The sequence below is a fragment of the Buceros rhinoceros genome, unplaced genomic scaffold, assembly GCF_000710305.1.
Source record: "Buceros rhinoceros silvestris isolate BGI_N320 unplaced genomic scaffold, ASM71030v1 scaffold10090, whole genome shotgun sequence".
NCBI lineage: Eukaryota > Metazoa > Chordata > Aves > Bucerotiformes > Bucerotidae > Buceros > Buceros rhinoceros.
The window spans coordinates 49,081-69,110 of record NW_010387886.1 but is presented as its reverse complement, the minus strand read 5'-3'; the positions used below and the strand labels follow the sequence as shown (position 1 = coordinate 69,110).

The following is a 20,030-nucleotide window of genomic DNA, read 5'->3' as shown; positions in this document are numbered from 1 at the left end:
TATAGCAGGTAGTTCTACGCAAACCGAAACAGTGAAGTAATCTGATTTCTCTTTAAACACACACGTGATCTAACCACATTTTCCGGTAATAAAAATACAGTGTGCTCATTCTCTGTGTTGAGGTTTGTTTTTCACTTGAATTACACTGGAAGAAGAGTAAAAGAGTAGAATGCCTCCACATTTGAAATTTGGGGGGGAAATTTCTCTGGAGATTAAATGTGCTCATTCTCTGTGTTGAGGTTTGTTTTTCACTTGAATTACACTGGAAGAAGAGTAAAAGAGTAGAATGCCTCCACATTTGAAATTTGGGGGGGAAATTTCTCGGGAGATTAAAAGTAAGATTTGGAAAAAGAAATTCTTTTAACATTTACCTGTTGTAAACTGCCCTTTTAACTTCTGGAACACGGGATCTTGAGCAGTTGCCTGTGCTCTCCTAGCTAGTGACTCTGAGGCTGCACTAGAAAACATGGTGGACACGTTAGAGACATTCTCGAGACCTACTCCAAAAGTGCTGACTAACTTCTTGACAAAATTTAGTGTATGAGGAGTGATTTTGGCATCTGAAACAGCTCCGCTTTTCTCAAAGGCAACCGAATAGCACTTCGCCAAGCCCTGCTGCAGTTGTCTAAGAACCTAGGGATTAAAATAAAAGACAGAATAGTCAGGAAGATTAGGCCTTCTGATTTGACAGCAGGTACTTATTCCCCCACATTGCATTTTAAATAGTAAGGTTATCCTCTCAGAAACATGTATTTAAAACTGCGTAGTTACATTGCAGCCAAGGGTCAATCAGAACCACAGTACCGATTCTTACGAGCAAACTGAGCAGTGGAAATGCTACAGGACAACACACTCCTTGCCCTTTTAACAGCAGCTAAGGTTTAGATTTCATATTTTGTGATATATTAGAAAATTATGTGATAGAAGGAATCCTTCTTCAAACAAACACTGTGCTAGGGAAACAGAACAGAATAGCCTGACACTTTGAGAGGGAAATAATAAAAGTGGAGTGGCGTGTCCATCTGCTTTCAAGCTTCGAGCAATAATCACCACCTGCCACAGACCACCACATTAAGAAAAAAACTGGTATCTATAAAACTTAGTGTAGGAACATAAATTTTCAGTTAGTAGAAGCAACAGCTTAAATCCTAGAGGCGTTCATCAAATTACTAGTTTTGGGAAACCTCTGTATTGCTTCCAGAAATAACCATGTCCCTTACAACTCCGCTGAGAACAATCAGTTCTACAAATACATCGGTTTACTAATCAAAACAAATAGGTATGTTTTAATGTTTAAGAATTACTCTAGATTGTTTTCTGTTAACTTTTCCTTAGACGATACATACACACCAAGGTGTATTAAAGCCAAATACCTCTTCGTGCCAATTCTCTCTGAACCAGACCATCTGATCTACAATGCCTTCCAGAGAAGACAAAAGCGTTGGATGCAATTCTCTCTGCATATGCATAATTCTGCTGCATCGCCACATTGGTGCAGTGGCTCTGATTGGCCCAGGATCCGAGGCAGAGTGAGACTGATTTCCAACGGAACTTGGCTGCTGTTGGCCAGAATCTGGAAAGCGCAAAAATTATTAAAAAAAAAAAAATTAGTTACCTTTCATAAACTTGATACATGTTCACACGAAATAAAAATGAATTGCTCCAAGAACTTGCTTTAGATTTTGCATTACATTTTAAAATTACTCATTTTAAAAGAAATGGAATGTTGCATGCTTCATGCTTCAAATCAAAATTACACCTCAGCATCTTAGAAAACTATGATGCTCTTCCATATTTGTAATCCAAAAAAATTCTACCTCTCCACCAATCCAGTAAAGAACATGTGATTCTCAATAATTAAGGTCACATGAGAATGAAGGAGATGAAACTCTTCTTGGTAAATATCGTATTCCAGAAAATACCAGACAGTTCAAGCCATCTGCAGATTAAACTTTACAGAAACAAACGAATGCAAGCAAAGATTATCAAGAAATTTTTTCCTTAGCCTTGATAAGTTGGTACCTTTTCTACAGAATCTACTTTCCCAGTAAAATCAGGTGAAATTCAGTAACTAAGTCACAAAGGGCTCAAACAATTTGATCATTATCAAGCTCACCGCTTTTGTAGCGCTCTCGTTGTTCTATCTTCAAGGTCAGATAGAGGGTCCTGATAGGGAAGTACACAGCTTGGGGGTAGACTCTTCCCACCTGTTTGGAGATACACACAGACACATTTCTCCGTTAAGGTAGACTGACCAGAGACAGATCAATGCTACAGATTCTCTTTGTAAATGAGTGCGGTTCAGTAATAATCAGCTCTTCTTTTAATTAACAGCTTACGGAAAACTAGGAAATTATGATCCTCTCAGTAACAGAAACCCAAAGAGGATGAAATGCCAACTCCCTACACACACTGTTAAGACATCACCTAATTAGGGCTTCCAGATCATACTGCCTAATAAACCTGAAAACAGCATAATGCCAGAGTACCAGCTGGGCCAGCTCAAAGATCTTAATCATGTACATAATGGAAGAAAAATGGACATAATGACAGCAGTTAGTCTTTAAATTAAGCCACAATTCCCAGTGAGCCCCACGATACTTGATAAGAAGGGCCATTAGAGAGTAACTTCACCCCACCTAATTGTGGCACTTAATGAAAGGGGATACCAATTTCACCCAAAAATAAAAAATATTTTTATGGCTTCCATAAAGAAAAAAAGCTAAAGAGATATTAACATCCATCAACCCCTTTAAAATCTGTAAACCCCAGGATCTGCTGAAGTACTAAGTACTACACATGACATCTTAAGACATGATTAGAGGCTTCTCCAGCCACAATTTATTAAATCATGAATTCTTCCTCCATCCAAATGGGCATGGTAAGTGGTAGAAATTTTGCAATGGATGTTAACCGTTCGGTAATATGATATTTATGGCAGATTACTAGCCTGACACACACATGCTTTGTGCTATAATCCAAAAGTAACTTATCCGAAGTGAATTGTAAGGTTTAGGTACTTGTACTTCTGCAAACTTAAATTAGTAACACAGAAAATTGGGGGGGTTTTGTTTTATAATCCTTCTATGGACCTGAAGTTTAAAGGCAAGAAACACATAACTACCTGCCCTATTTATTAGCCTAAGCTCCAACTACAGTTTGACTTCCAAGTAGGCACTTGCTTCTAAAATACACATCTCAACAGAAAGCATCTACAACTCACTGAAGTAAGTTTTTTCTGTCAGAAGACAGCTGTCACACCACTGTTGCAAGACAATACCGAGGCATTTGGAAATCTTGCCTTCACTGCTTTGCTTTCTTAAGCTGTTTGGGTGCATGGCCACTTCAAAGTTTCATTTTAATTTTATGGAGAGAGAGAGGGAAGGAAACATATGTGTACATATGCACACACACACTTATCTAGATTTATGTACCCAAGTATCAATGCACATGCAAAAACACACGGACATATTCTCTACAAAAATACACGCTCTCAGGGCTTTGAAAGGGCAAAGCTCTTGTGAGAGCTTCCTATGTCCGCCTGCATGCTAATAGGACTTCGCAACTGTTTTACATTAACCTGAATGAACTAACATCAGAATCGTTCTGGGTTGTCCGTATGCTGAAACAGAGCTGAAGTTAGACCATTAACAGCATCTCTGAAAACACGGTGTTTGCACCCGGTTCACGCTAAGCAATAACAAAACAGGACCTAAAGACACATAACAGAAATACGTCACTTACTCTCCCTTGGTCTACAGACGTGCTTAAACCAGCTCTGTACTGAGATACGGGTATAAGCTATGTTCTTAGATTTTGCTTCAGAGCAGACAGCAATAAGCAGTAAAATCTTAAAATCCCTGAGCAAGATTAATCAAAACTCCTACCTGTCAGCTCAGGGGTACAAATCCAGGAAGTCATTTTCTTCACCTAACTCCCTAAACCTTACCCTTATTTGTTGAATCATTTGTCATGCTAAACTTCAAGTAAAAAAAAAAATCTACAAAGCCCCAGTAAAAAATTCTGATGGTGACAGACAGAGCCTTGTTTTTTAAAATCAAGTCTAATAAAAAACAAAGCGCTAATGAAACAGTTTGCCCTTTAGTCACTAAAGCTGACAATTCTTTCTCTCTACCCCTCTGCTACAAGCATTTAACTATGTGCTACTAATTGTGTTCTATAATGTTCTCAAAAATGTAATAAATAGAATTCCAGAGGGGAAGCTATAATGCCTCGTGCTCATGGCATACAGCTTCCCTGGATTTCATCTCATTAAGTAACACTCACTTTGAAATTTAAAACATTCTACTTATAGAGAGAAGCTGCCATTTTTAAACTCATTTTTAAAGCTTGGCATTTTCTTAATTTGCTTTGAAAAATATTTGTATCTCATCCTGAAAACAAAGATGACAGACAATACAGAATCAGTGATTATCTTCCGTACCTGGCTAATGAGGTTCAGGAGGAGCTTGCCCTCTGAGCCAACCAGGCATGTCAACAGCTGTGGAATCCAGGCCAGCCACTGAATGGGTGGGACACCAATACAGTACTTGTCTACCGCATCGGCCAACGTGTTCTTGTCGTCATCGAAACTCAGTAGCCAAAGAACCTACAAGAGAATTTCAAGAGGACATCTCAGCGCTTAAATTCAAGACACGTCAATCGTTATGATGCACAAAAAGCCCACAGATAGTCTACTAATATGATAGTGGAGTCCTTTCAAGTGGTTAAAGTTGCCTCATTATGCCTGGCCAATGACAGTTTTCTCTTAAAAATAATATTAAAAGGATGTAAAGAAACAGATGCAAGTAAGTGTACCACTTGCTATAAAACAAGATAGAAAATAGCAAATGAACACGACTGCACTCCACAAGTTACCTGGGTTTTTGGCTGGGGGGGTGGGTTGAAAATGAGGCATGTTTAGAGAGCCTAAAATAAGCTATTTTATAAATTAACTGTGATGCAAGAACTTGAGTATTTCTTTGGTTATTTTTAATTATTTTAACTGTCCAACCTAATGATACTTATTCCACAGTTTAATTTAAATGCAAATACATTAAGTACTGACTAAAAATCACTGCCAGTTACACAACCAGACAGGGAGAATAATAAACTTCAGAGTGCTATCAAGGCCACCTTTAATCTAAAGAAAAAAAAAAACAAAACCACAAAAACTTTGTGTTTGTTTCATGTTCAAAATACATTGTCCTCCACAGTCTGCTACCGTTTTTAAAATTTTGTTCATGAGAGATTAAAGCAAATATCTGCAAACTGAGAAATACATACTACAAAGAGGGGGGTTTTGGCTGAAATTTTGTTGAATTAAGAGTAGAACTTTAAAGAAAAGGCTTATTTGAAATAAATTGCAATACTGAGGTAGAAGTTAATATGAATTACCCATAATAATGACAAACAGACATCAAATTACATTACTTTTTTAAAGTATACCTTTCTGCAGATATTTCACCACATTATATAGTAGAAACGCTGGATGCCATTTGTTCCCTGCCTCCCACAAAAAGGTTCCATGCCTAAAGAAAACCCCAGATAGCCCAGCAAAGCAGAAAAACCCAAGACGAGTTACGTGCAGTGACCAACAACAACCACACACAGACATTCCAGCTAAATGAATGCTTTCCATCACAACTGGTATTTCCCTAATGGCACCCTCCCACAAAAAGGTTCCATGCCTAAAGAAAACCCCAGATAGCCCAGCAAAGCAGAAAAACCCAAGACGAGTTACGTGCAGTGACCAACAACAACCACACACAGACATTCCAGCTAAATGAATGCTTTCCATCAGGAACTGGTATTTCCCTAATGGCACAAATGTGGGTACTGATCATTAACCCAGCCTCTTCTGAAGGGGTGGAGCTCCAATTCTGTTTTAAAAATCTACTCTTACCTTTGCTAAGTACTTTCTTGATTTGCTCTCATTCTGATGACGACACGCATGCAGGTAGCAAGTAATAGCAGACACCCCCAGGTGAAGCTGACGTTCCTTCACAAAGATATTCTCCAGGTAATCACCCCACATTGCCCATGCTTTCACCAGCACATCATGCATTTGCACAGCTGCAGAAAAAGCTTTATTTGCTTCTTCAGACCTGCATTACGGCAGATAAAAATAGGACCAAAATTCACCAAATTATGTAAGAGTGAGATTTCCGATAGGATACTCAATTACTTTCTTAACACTCGATGATATTTTTACATTACATTCTTAGTAAGGTCCCTTATAACTGTTTTTTCTCAGCTTTCCTTAAAGTTCAGCACCTGTGAAAGTACATGTTTTATAATGAAAACAACTACGTGTCTAAGATTCCCAGACACTTCTTGGAAAAAAGCTAAAATCTTCCAGTGCACTGCAACTGAAACCCAAGCAATGATACTGGGAGAAAGAGGAATGAATGATACACAAGAAAAGCAGGAGTAAATGCATTAAAAAGCATTCTCTGCTGAGCAAAAATGGGAGTAAGAAAATGCAGCACTGGGAAGATGTTGTATTAGCTGTTGTTTGGAGGACGACATCTTACTTAACTTTTCTTCCACCAAAATCATGAAGAGATTTACAATCAATATTATCTGGAAAAAAGTCAGTTCCTCATCCCCTCAGCTTTAACAGTTTACTATTCAACAAGAAAAGTGAAGGAACATGAAGATTAATCACACAGTTCTTGGTAACCAAAAGATTATTTGTTTGATACTTCTGAAACCTTCTCCAGGTTTCAAGAGGTCCTAGGACAAGATTTGGCATGATTCATCCCAATATACACATAGACCTTGAGTCTACGTAACTTTTCAGGGATAAAGGATGAAAAGACACAAATACATATTAATGAAATGAAGAGAACTTTTAAAGCATTCCAAGACTCCCTACTAATACAAAGTGATTTCGCCTCTCTCTTACAGAATAAGCAGAAACAAAACCATACAACGTAACTTCTGCCTCATTTTTCAAAACTTACTGAGAAGCATTTTTTATATAAAAATATTAGCTCAGAGGATTACAATGATAAATTAAAATGACTAGCTATGGAGGCAAAAGAACACATCGGTTTCTATATTACTGTGTTACTTGCTTTCAGAGGCTTTCACGCCCTAGACCAAGGTTTTGAAGTGAACTACACCACAGCAGCAGCCTGATAGATGACTTTGTACCGCTACTTCCCCTTTATAAAAAGAGGACTTCTCAGTCGCTTTTCTTCTCTCCTTCTCTACAATCCATCATTCTTGACACCTGAGATGACTTTTTAAAAATGGTTTCTATCACCTTGCTCAGCAAATGGACAGCACAGGGAGATGCAAGAGCAGAGGTGACCTTTAACTTCCAGTTCAGTTGACATACAGGTAATCAGTAGTCACACATTCTTGGGTTCAACACTGCCACTGTTCATAACAGTAACCGTCCTAAATCCTGACCTCAACTGCAGCGTTAAAAAATGTCTGTGTTTTTCAGTAAGATTAAGAAACTAAGTACGCCACAACCACGTTTTAAACAGGAACCATCATTCATTTGTCCTGAAAGAGGGAATAGAGACAGTTTAGCTCCCTTTTATTTTATCTGCATTTGAAATAAAAAAGGATGGGTGGGTGGGTGTGGGTGTGTGTGTGTGTGTGTACACTTTCTTCTCTTTACACCTCCACCGAAACTAAGCTCACTTCTGCTCATAAAAAGCCCTCTGCACTGCCCATCTAAGTAACTGCATTCTACCTACTCAAAATTCTCTCTTGTACGCACAGAAGATATTCATCATTTCCCAACTTAAATTGCTACGTGAGGTTGTGATGTACAGCTTAAAACCTGATAGATTTAATTCGGTAAGCGTCCACAGTGTAGTGCTGAAGGAATTATTCCAGCCATATACAACATGCAGCAATACTGCCATTAAATACCGTGCATACTAAAAGCTGTTGAGATCTGAAGGGGTTTTTGGCATCACTGAACAAAATCTGACTGCTGAGATATTTATTTACTGAATTAAAAAGAGATCTTCCTCAAAACAGTAAGACACCTGTCATCATAAACCAAAAATATCAGAAAAGCAGTCGTGCGAAAGCAAGGCTTGCGCCTAGGTGCTTAACTGCTGCAATGCGAGCTGTCTGGAGCACACACACCACATCGGTCTTTTCAATTCAATTAGCTGAAATGGGTGTTGCATTTCCCTACTGCATCACACCACCAATTTGTCCAAGCACTCTGAACCACGCCACCACATATCTCCCCATGTCTTGACCAGTTGCTGCTATTAATGGGACATTGACAATGAAACAGAAATGGGAGAAACAAAGAGATGGGCTCATTTTATTTAACTAGCTGCAAGCTTACAGCCTGAACTTTCCTTTTCCTTGATTTATATGTGATATTTACATTAAGAACCTAATTAAAGCAACCTCCATTTATCAACTACACTAAGATGTCAGTTAGACATCAATTTGTCTAAGTAGTCTCAGAGCCAGGGAAAAATAAAAAAAACATATCTTAAGCTGTAAAGCTTTGGACAAACCTATTCTCCTGCTCCTTCCCATCTCACCCCTTGAAATAGAAAACTTTTTGAAAAAGACCTGCTGCACTGTCTGCTTTAACTAGTTCTTTCCTACAATACTTAGAAATATGACCAACCATTACATCTTATAACTGCAAAGAAACTCTCATATATAGCTTGATGTTTTTAGACAGTTGTGACAAATTTTAGGCTGTTATAAACTCATGGAACAACAGTCCTGCTCAAATACTGTGTTGAAATACTTCAGCTGCCTTTTTTTCTCAGATGTGTGCTAGTGCCTCTCCCAGCCAACGTACTTACTTGTTAATCTGTGCCAAGAACATTCCTTTCAAGGCATAAAACTCAGCAGTCATCTCCTTGGTGAAGTACTTCAGATTGGTTGATTCAATAACTTCAAGCCCCTGTTACAAAATCCTTAGTGAGAAAAGCCTTCTAAACAGAAGGGTTTACTAAGATGGAAGTGCCATAAAACAACAGCCAAAATACTCTCTTGAAATTTAAGTAGCATGAGCTTCTAGTATTTACTTTTCATTTTTAAAAATCTGGACTGACGAAAACTTTAAGTTTCCACTGGCCTACGCAAAACCGTAAGGAATGGACAACATTCATCAAGTGATGGGATATCTTTTCCATCCTGTTTATGTTACATTATTCTTTACATGATGTTATATTACATTGTTATTATAAGGTCCCAGTTGACTTTATAATCATGTCAGTGGGTTTGGTCTACATTCACGTTTCCTCCATTCCTCTTAACACAGGATTTCACTTCATTTTGCCAGCATCCATCGCTCATGAGTCAGGTGCTCAGAACTGACATAGAGCTTCAGTTAGTCTGCAATAGTGTTGTCTATTCCTATTGCAAATAACATAATTTTCAAAGTCCCTTCCATTTATCTGTCTTGCAAGATTTCAAAAAACATATTTCCACTTCTAATTCAGCTGATTTTTAATATATTCAGAGAATTCAGTTCCAAAGGGCAATGACTGCTTTTGGCTAACAGCATGACTTAAAACAACACTCTATGCCTGATATAACACGGCCAATGAAATTCAGACCCTCTTCTGGACACAGGCAGTTCATTTTAAATCAATGTATCTCATGGCCCTTGTAATCCTCCAAGTTCACACAACCTCAGAGATAAAGTTACTGTACCTGCATACACTCATTTTTGCCCATGACTCCAGCCAGCTGAAGGTAACATTTAACTTGCTGGCGAATCTTCTGAAAGCAGTCCACAATGGGCACGGTCGGAATGGTATGAATGCGACTCAGTATATCCAGAGCTACATTGACCAGCCCTTGTTTTCGAGCGATCTTTCCATACTGGATAATTGCCGATGCAGAAGCATGAACTCCCAACATGGCATTATTGGAACTAGGATCATGCTGAGAACTATTTTCATATGCAGTAACAATGGCTAGAAATAAAACATGAAATGTTTGTCATTATAAATGAAACTATACGCCCAGCAATATCCTACTCAGCAACGCATATGAAATGAGGACTTGAGATAAAGAAACATTCAAGTGGAAATTGAATAAAAACAAACACTTGTCAAGTCAACAACATTCCAGTATGTTTAAATAAAAAAATATATATACAAAGAACTTATTTCAAACAATGTGTTGTCTGGAAAATTACATGATGAATGCATGCTGGACCAGGCAGTTTTACCCTGGTAATGATGTTGTCTCCACATGAAAATGCTGCTCCAGTGGGACAAATCATCTGACACAATAGGTAACCTGTTCCTCCAAGTCTTTACAACAGTCTTCATGTCGTGTAAGCTGTTGTTCCTCCCCAGATTAGTTGGTTGCAATCCTGCATTTATTTGGGCTGCTTCTTGAAGTTCAATTATTTGCTGGGCCGCCTGAAAAACGTTAAACAACGTAAGTACCATAAAGGGTAGTACAATATATTGGCCAATTTCATCGTTAGGAAGAGGACTCTATGAATGATGCCACCTTTAAATGATCAAGTACAGATGAACCTACCTATGCTGTTTCAGGGACCCGTCTATTAGTTTCATAAATGACCTTTAATCAATGTAATCATTAACAAAATAGCAAAAAATTCCGTGAGATTGATTCAATACTTCAGTCACTGACTGAAACGTTGAATTCATCCACTGAATCACCAGCACAGCATTTATACCAATGGGTCCGTTTATACCAAAGTATTCCAAAGGAAAGAGAGTTTAATGGAACTTACACCTTCTCTTCACCCCCATCCTTTTCCCCACACCCATCTAAATAAAACCTCAGGTTACAATTTAATTGCAGCACAGTGGTTTGAACTTACTACATCAACCCTAGTGACAGAAAAGCATAAGTAAATATAGATACCGCGTGTTAAATACAAGGATCAAGTAATAATGCTGTCCTTAAACCAAACTTTTAATAGAACTTCTAAGATTTAAGAACCAAAACTTTTAACAGAACTTACTAGTATAAATTCACTGGTCATGACCTGACTTCTTGATAGAAACTTGAAAGTACAAAAATATTATCTACACGCTCCTGAAGATGATATTTAAGATATTCTGCAAAGACCCCAGCTTTGTAAGGTTACTTAAGTTTAGAATGATTTTTCACTGACATCTACTATCCTCAGATTATTGAGGAGCAAACAGAAGATGGCAGTAGTCTCAAACCTATTAAAGCCAGCAGACATTTTGTTAAAACTTCAACAACCTGAAGAAAAGGCCCACAAACTTTAATGGAATTTAATTACCGGCAGTACAATAGAACCAATGTAGTATTCTCTAAGCTACCACTTGGCAGATAACAGGTGTATTCATTGTTAATCAATGAAATAAGATAACTATTTGGAAAAAAAAAAAAAAAAAGGCAGTCCAGATTTAGAGTGAAATCTCTTGAAACAAAATAAATTAAAAAAAGTAATATTTTTCTACAGTCATCTCAGTATCAGCTCTCACAATAACTTAACCTTCATCCTACACCCATTCATCAAGCAAATTTAATTTTCTCACAGGTATTTAATCACATACTATCTGATACCAGAAAAAAAAAGTAATTACTGCAGTGCAAATTCATGGCTGCATTTGTACTGCTGTCAGTCATTGACTAATTTATCATTTCTTCACAAGGGATATATACACATTAGATTATTTTAAAACCTTGTTTTCATTGATATCTGAAAGCATTTAAATACTTTATTTAGCATTACTAATCTTTTTATGCTGCAGATGCTACCCTTCTTAAAAAACTTGAAATGTCAGTGAAAACTTCGCATAAGGAATTAATTTCATCGAGAAGCCCATCAGCTCAAACAGATGAAACACTGTACCCGTTTACTTGACAACTTCCTCTCAATATGGAGAGGAATATATTCTATATTCACTTTATCTGATGCATCAACTTATAAAAATTCGAAGGTATGGGCTGTTGCGTAAGCTCCACCCACAATGCAGTCACTTTAGTAGAGGTACCTTAGATCCTGTGGATTCAGTTACTCATGAATTACACCAGCCATAACACACAGGGTGAAACTACTGATCTTAAACGGAATTACAGAAGCCGCTACATCAAGCAGAACTCAGAAAGCAAGGTCCTCTGCACTTCTACAGGTAAGGGTCTCTGAGCAATGGTCCCTGAAGAAAAGCACCCCTGTAAGGAAACTTCTGAAACCTGCTACTGCAAAATAACTGCTGATGAAAAAACCTTTTCATTCTTACCTGGAGAAGGGGAGTATGAACATGCGAGACTACGTGAGGCAGCCTTCGCCATTCTCGAATAGCTAAACTGCTCGCCATCTCCACCAGCCGCTCGATGAAGTTCAGCTGCTGCTCTTCGGGATGGCAGATGGCCAAGTAGCCTCTGTACATGTTCACTTTCCACGCCATCTCCTTTGGACAGCTCAACTCCACCTGGCAAGGAAATGAAAAAATGTCTAGTAAAGATCATTCACACTCAAATACAGACTTTTCAAAATTACTTTTTTAAAGCTTTCTCAAGCAATCCCTCAGGTTTTGTTTTTATAAAAATTAGCTCAATTTCTAAAAAAAAAACCAGTCTAAATATCAAAATTTCTGTCATTAGAGGAGTTTCAGCTCTCTTGAAGTTATTTGCAGGGACAAGCAAGCAAATAAATTGCAAATTCAGGACAAGGGCAGAAGTGCCTGCATGCAACCTGCAGTCAGGGTATTTTTACACTGAGAACTGGTGTAAAACTGGAGCTCAGAGCCGAGCAAGCTCAAAGCAGCCTTCCAACAGGAGCATGAAGCTCATTGCAAACCACCGTGTATAACAATACTCCTCAGCAGATAATGCAAGCTACCTCTGAAATGCCTAAGGGGCTCCAGACCAAGTAATGTCAGCTTCTCGCTCTAAAGGATCCTGTCACTCTACATCAGCATGTTAGGCTAATGTTACGCTTCCTAACCTCCTGCTCTAGAACATTACTAAGTTTATGAGAATAAACAATTACTAATTTTTTTAAGAAATCTACAATTAACCTTCCCATTTATGTCAAGTAATTTCTGAGTGAAGGTGCAAAGTCAGGATACTTAAAAAGTAATTTTAAACCATTTTCTTAAAAACCTGGAACACTAAAATACAGCAACTAACTCCAGCAAAGAACTTGAATTGTCTAACAACTAATTTCTGTGAGTATTTTACGGTGAACTCGCATTTAACCAATGGTCACTAAATGACACTGCAGGCCCTAAATCGAAAAATTCTTCTTTCTCTTCCACTTTACATCGAACACTTCATGGACGTGCCACACAGGAACCCCCCTGCATTACCTTGTTGACACACTGCATCTTAACGATCACAACTGGTACCTCTGTTATCCTCAACTGACTTCTACGCTTGAGGCAGCAAAGAGAAAAGAGAAACTGCCAGGTAGCAACCTTACACTTACCAGTGAAAATCATCTCTTTCTTTATTACATTATCTACTGCATCATTAAGCACAATGGCAATGCGAGCAAATGGAAATGAGTCTTGGGTCCTATCAAAGGCCACTCGCTGGTTTAATAGCTCAATTTTAATAGCTAGATTATTAAAAATGTTTCACAAAGATTTACGAAAACTGATACATATTCACCATCGTTTCTGACCCCTCTTGTGAATCAACCATGGAACTTGACAAAAAAAACAGCTGCATTAAAGATTATCAATAAAATCGGAGCAGCAAGTATAGCAACATAGAACTAATTACTCTTTCACATCCTAATATTTATGCAAACGTGTCGTGACACTTTTATAAGAATCTGAGTAGAGCCACAAAAGGTCCATTTATGGCTCCAGCAGAATCTCCTTAAGTCGTTTAGTAAGTGTCTCGTTACTGAAAAGATCTCATTTAACGCAACTGCAGCTAACGCGTACCAACAGTTACTCGTGGCTGCTGCTTCCACTCAACTTGCAAATCTCCAAAACCAGAACTTGTCAGACATGATCTGTTTCATTCTGTTTGAACTCGAGGTTTATAAGATTCTGTACAACACAGTTATTTTAGGCTTTGAAGGGTTCTCAAATAATATTATTTCTATAATTAGCCACTGAAGTTCCATAATTAAATAGGCCACAAAACACCAGTTGTAAGAACAAAAGAAGTCAGTTAAAAGGTAAATACAACCTGTAAGATAATTTTTGTAGCATACACTTACTACTTACAGATTTGGCTTCACATAGGCTGATAAATTAGAAAATCCATCTTTAAAGACACTTATTTAATTTGAACCATCAGTACTATAAAGAGTGAAAAACTCCATTTCAAATGTTGCAATGGTTGGACACCCTTAATTCAGGTTTCGTCAAAAGACAAGACTACCTCTAATTAAGCTACTTTTACTGCTTTTGTAATTCAGCCTGATTATAATTATGCTAAATAATTTAAAGCAAAACATACCGATTGCATCCACCTATTTTCCCTTCTGACAAAATAAAGCGTTACAGAAGAATAAACATACTCTATTTAAAAAATGTAATCTTCAGTCTGATTTTGAAGACATTAGGAGAGACATAAACTCTGCATATTAATCCTGTGAGCCTACGTTGTCACAAGGCAGCACGCTGTTAGGACGTTTTGCATACAGGAACTTAACCCCACAAGATACTGGAATTAAAGGACGTTCAGTATTTTTCATAACCATGTTTTATCTTTTGCAGATATTACAAAACTAGACAGACAACTCTCACTTTAACACAAAACACTAGTAACTGGTAGGTATTGGTGACAAGACAATACTGGTGAAACAATAAACCTCTCTTAAGTGAGGGGCTAATTCCCCTGGCTCTCTCCCTGCAATATGAAAAATCACTGCCTAAGGCTCTGCTCTGAGCTTCATCAGTAAATCTCTATTTTAAATACGCAGTTCATCGCCTTATTCCAAACTCTGGCATCTTTAGCAGAGTAATTCCAGTAATGTCACACTATATAGCAACAACGCAATGTAAATCCACAAGCTTCTTGCACTTGTGATTTAATGCATTATTTTCACCTTTAGATCTCAATTCTACATCTGGTTTATGTTTCTACATTAACTAATCACAGATGAACAACTTTACCTATCATGAAAATAGGTATTTCCTTAAAACTAAAAAGTTCTAAACCTTCCACAGAACAGTGATATCACATACAAACTTTAAAAAAAAAAAGTCCATTGGTGACTCCAGTACAGAAATCCACCACATGCTCCAAGAAGCCCAAGATGGTTGCAGAGCCCGACATTTTATAGCAACCTCACGAACAATACCCACCAGCTTATTCATTTAAGAACCAGGGATGGTTCTTAAAACACTTGGGAAGAAGATGCCTAAGAGAGGGTAAAGAGGAAGTTACCTAAATATGGCCAACTTCTCGCACCAGAAGAACTCATCAAAATTTGATCTCAGATTAAAAATATCTACCTACGTATTTTCCATTGCACCTTTTCATGACATGGGGGGGTATTTACAGCATGTTTCCCTGGCCATTTAAACTTCATTCACAAAAAGAAGTTTATGAACACTTGGAAAGAAGAGAGATCTTCCAGATTTAAATCTTTCAAAGTGTTATCTTCCATAGGGAGGGTGGCCCCCACCTTCAACCAGTTCCAGAACAGCCAAAACTTTATGGAGCATTCACACATCAAGCACATGGATACAGAATACAGTCTGATGAGTGAAATCCAGCAAAGGACAACGGGAAGGTTAAATGTTTTACATGGGCATGCTGTTCTGCAAAATGAACAGCAAGCAGAGCACAATAATGAACTCCATAATGAATCAGGAAGGTCAATAGTAGGGAAGTACAAACACCACGAACGATCCGTTACCAAGTGAAGATGATCACTCCCTCACTTGCCATGCACAGCCTTACAAATACTCCTCAGAAACACTAACATATTTAATGTAAAACATACATAGCTGACAAGTCCTGACCCTCACATTTTCATACACATCCCTGTCCCTCTTTAGGTGAGTGGAGATGAACAGAATAAACTCTGTTTAGCAGGTTTAAGTTTGGGCAGCAGAGGTTGAGAACACACTGACTTTGCCTTTCAGGTGCTAAATCAAACAAAACAGCGGCAATGGCCTTTTGTCCTTTACACCTGGAAGCACAGTTACGCTGCCCACAGACAGGGAGATGATAACAGATGTATCTTTGTACATTATTCCCTTTCACAAAATGAACATTTGTTTCTGTAAGGGTGTAAAATCCAAAAAATGTCCCTCCCCAACAATACATTATTTTAAGTAATACCATATATGTGCATGGTCCCATTTCAAGTTCTTCACGTATCCCTAGTTGTCAAGTATTTATTTGTTGCTCTTTCATGACTCACTATCACGCACCTTGTCTCTCACCTGCCCTGGCTAGATTTCTCCTTGATGACCAAAGGAGAACCAAGTTTGTCTGCTGAAATGATATGCTTCAAATGCCAAAAACACCCAGCTGTGTGCCAGAACATCAAAGGAAGCTTCCAAAGAGCAGTTCGCTGCGTCTGTGAAATGAACTGCAATGCTGACTTGCGAAAATGTGATCAGTAAAACGAAGAAAGAAACTAAACATTAGCATAAGAAGCCCTCACTCACCTGCACCAGAGCCTCCTTCATAGCTGTCCAGTTTGAGACCCTCCATGCACATTCCAGCACTAGGTAAGGATTTATATGACCTTTTGACTGGCCGTATTCTGTCAAAGGTTCCCACTGGTTCAGCTCTTTCGAGCAACTAAGAAAATCAAAAGCATTGTCAATTGCTTACCAAAAAAATAAAACTTCAATAGAAGTTACTATAAATGTTGTGTACTAGAATATTGTCAGCATGTTCGTGTGTCTGTGAACAGCTCTGCAAGCACTGCAAAAGTTTTACCCAGATGGGAAGTCTGTTTCTTTCTTTGTTTGTTTATTTATTACCAGTTATAACAGAGAAATCTGTGAACAGGGAAGAGCTGCATTTTGTGTCTCCCGAAACAACCATTTTAAACAGGAAAAACAAATTTCAGCTCCAGTGTGCTTCCACCAATAGGCAAATTACATTTTTACAACACTTTAGGCATATCACTTCTGAGGGTCTGTTAAGGGAGTAAAAGATAGCTTTTTTTATTCTCTTAAGTTTCCTCTGTGCCTGAGCTAAGTCCTGTGCCTGGGCTAAGTTTAATCTCATAATTAATGCTTTAAACCAGCAGGGCATTTTACTGCCATTGCAGGGTAAAAATACTTGTTCCACCTCAACTTTAAATTCTTACCGAATCCAATGGTCTTCCCAGAGCTGGTACTCAGGGAAGATCGAAGGGGAAGCATTGTTCCGTTCATGCTCTTTTTTAGCCTTTTCCATTGCTTTTTCGTAAGTTTCTTGTGCCTAAATAAAATTCAAACCATTTTATTTTTCCATCTGCTATATACACATTAACTCAACATTCTTGTCTTTTTAAAAAAATGGTAAGAAAACTTTTATAAATTCTATGTTTAAAAAAAGCGAAGCATGTTAACTCATGCCTGAATATAGCCATTATTTGGCAGCATTACAAATGCCACGAAAAACTGGTGGATGTGCTCAAGTATTTGACTTATCTAGGTGTTACATGGTGTTAATCTAATACTCCAGCCAGTAGAGAAACTGTGGCACTTCCTATTTTAGGAGACTGAAGTTGTTCATTAATATTTTAAGAATATTTTCTTGCTGACCTGAATATCCAGGCTGACAGCAGAACTACTCAAATCATTTCTAATGTCTAGAGTGTACCTGTTCAAAAAAGCCGTGTTGTTCATAGGCAATAGCTGTTGCTGTCTCTGGGAATTTACAGCGTTTCTGCCACAGTCCAGCCCACATATCCTCCTCTTGTAACAAAGAGTAGAGCTCGGCAAGGGAATCCAGGATTTCCTAGAACGTTAAGCACAGGCATTTCTCTACAGTCGAGCTGTCCTTACAAAGCACAGCAGACAGCAAAACAACGTGTTCTGCACTGAGGCAAATTGACATGGGAACAGAAGTGTGTATACAAACTCTTGTTCAAACTCTAGAAGGCAAGCAATTAGTAACAACCACGTACTGAGAACACCACCACTGCATTACGCGAGAGAAAAATATACCCTATGGCTTGTACACCAATTCTTGCTTTTCTTTCCTAATATATCTGACCAAATAATACAAAACAAAGCTGTCTAACAAGCCAACGATTCAGTCTTTAACTTAAAAAGAATCTGCAATATGTAGCTTCCTCAGCTGATGACATACACGCCCGGGCAGATCCTAACTGCCTGACAGACTACTAAACACAACAGCATCTGCTTACAGGGAACCCAGTTTTGTTTAGCTAATAGTTCTTTAAGGTCATAGACCAACAGTCTTGATTAGGGAACACATACTTCCTTTGAGGGAGACAGAGACAATACAGACTCAAGGCTTAAAACTGGGGGCAGAAATTTTCATCTAGTTCTATAGTGCTGCAGAGAATTAGTGTCAGAAGCAGATGGAAGAGGGATCAAGAGAGAAAAACATATGTATCAATACAGATGAAAGAAAAGCCTGAGGTAGACAAGACACAAAGTAGTCAGTGGTCTGTATTCAACAAACAGGAGGACACAAATTTCTTCACTGAATTTAAAAAAAAGGGGGGAAAAAATCACTACTTTAAGAAGCTTCTAAATAGAAGATTTAGAAGTTAGTGTCCCTTTGTACTTGGCGCGTGAGGCTGCACCTTGAATACTGGGTTCAGTTTGTTCCCTCACTACAAGAAAGACATTGAGGTGCTGGAGCATGTCCACAGAAGGGCAATGAAGCTGTTGAAAGGCCTAGAGAACAAGTGCTATGAGGAGCAGCTGAGGGAACTAGGTTTGGTTAGCCTGGAGAAAAGGATGTTGAGGGGAAACCTTTTAACTCTCTATAAGTACCAGACTCAAGGTTGCACTGAGGTGGTGGTTGGTCTGTTCTCCCAGATAGCAAACGATAGGACAAGAGGAAAAGGCATTAAGTTGGCCAGGGAACATTTGCATTGGACATGAGGAAATATTTCTTCACCAAAAGGGTTGTGAAGCACTGGAACAGGCTGCCCAGCACAGTGGTGGAGTCACCATCCTAGGAGGTATTTGAAAGACATGTAGACATGGCACATAGGGACGTGGTTTATCAGTGGACTTGCCAGTGCTAAGTTTAGGGTTAGACTCTATGATCTTAAGGGTCTTTTCCAACCTAAATGATTCCATGATTCTGTGGCACTACTGTACTAGACTGTCACTGTGTTTTTCACTTCACATTTCATATGGTATTTCAACTAATGTAACACTACCTGTTGAGGAGGAGTGATGCTTTCCTGCTCATAGAATTCTGTTGTCTGTTTAGGCTTAATTTGTAGACTCAGTCCTTTTTCAAAGGCTTGGTGTTCCAGCATCAGTGTAGAACGAAACCAGAGATTGTGAGTTTTACCCAAGTATTTCAGGACACAAGGTCTGATGGGGATGGGAGGAACACACTGTGACATTGCTTCCACAAAGCAGTTCAGGGCACTCGGCTGGCAATCTCGCTGTACTTGATGGCTACCGCTGCACAAGAAAGGGCTTATTTCACCTGCTAGAGCCTAGAAGAAAAACATAAAAATAGTCATCTGTTCACTCAGATCCTTCAGTTAGAGAGTTTAGATTTTACAAATTGTTACTACACGGAAAAATCATTTGGTAAGTGTATTTGTTAATTAAGGGCCCTATGTTTTTTCAAAAGATGTACTGATAGAGGTATACAGCTTGCACTAGTCACAAAGAACAGCAAACTCCTCAAAGCAAGTGAACAAATCATTTACCACACAAATACATCTTCCTGAAATACCAGCCATTTACAAAGAAATCTAACTGGGGAGAGAGATTCTTACATGCTGCTGTCTGTCAGACAAGATTTTCCAAAGTCGTGAAAAGAGCTGGATCCAAGTCTTCTCTGCTAATGGTGTAGAAATGTGACATAACTGAACAAAGGCACTCAGCAACGCTCCCGTCTAGAAACAAAAAGAAAAAAATTAATATAAATTGAAAAAATACAATTAATACCATGGAAAAAAGGTTCATAGTTTACAGTTGTTT

At 38.4% G+C, this 20,030-nt stretch overlaps 1 protein-coding gene across 1 annotated transcript in view; it reads right to left on the bottom strand.

Moving 5' to 3' along the window:
* TRRAP (transformation/transcription domain-associated protein) overlaps positions 1-20,030 on the bottom strand; it is an 85,798-nt gene that overhangs the window by 17,268 nt on the left and 48,500 nt on the right. Inside the window, exons 51-64 of the mRNA XM_010138133.1 lie at positions 19,826-19,945; positions 19,250-19,537; positions 17,707-17,844; positions 17,210-17,322; positions 16,557-16,692; positions 12,210-12,401; positions 10,187-10,382; positions 9,664-9,929; positions 8,808-8,908; positions 5,906-6,107; positions 4,445-4,609; positions 2,121-2,207; positions 1,374-1,523; positions 372-633 (exon numbers count right to left, since the gene is read on the bottom strand). Of these exons, the coding sequence (XP_010136435.1) occupies positions 372-633; positions 1,374-1,523; positions 2,121-2,207; positions 4,445-4,609; positions 5,906-6,107; positions 8,808-8,908; positions 9,664-9,929; positions 10,187-10,382; positions 12,210-12,401; positions 16,557-16,692; positions 17,210-17,322; positions 17,707-17,844; positions 19,250-19,537; positions 19,826-19,945 (2,416 nt within the window). The remainder of the gene's footprint in view (positions 1-371; positions 634-1,373; positions 1,524-2,120; positions 2,208-4,444; positions 4,610-5,905; positions 6,108-8,807; positions 8,909-9,663; positions 9,930-10,186; positions 10,383-12,209; positions 12,402-16,556; positions 16,693-17,209; positions 17,323-17,706; positions 17,845-19,249; positions 19,538-19,825; positions 19,946-20,030) is intronic.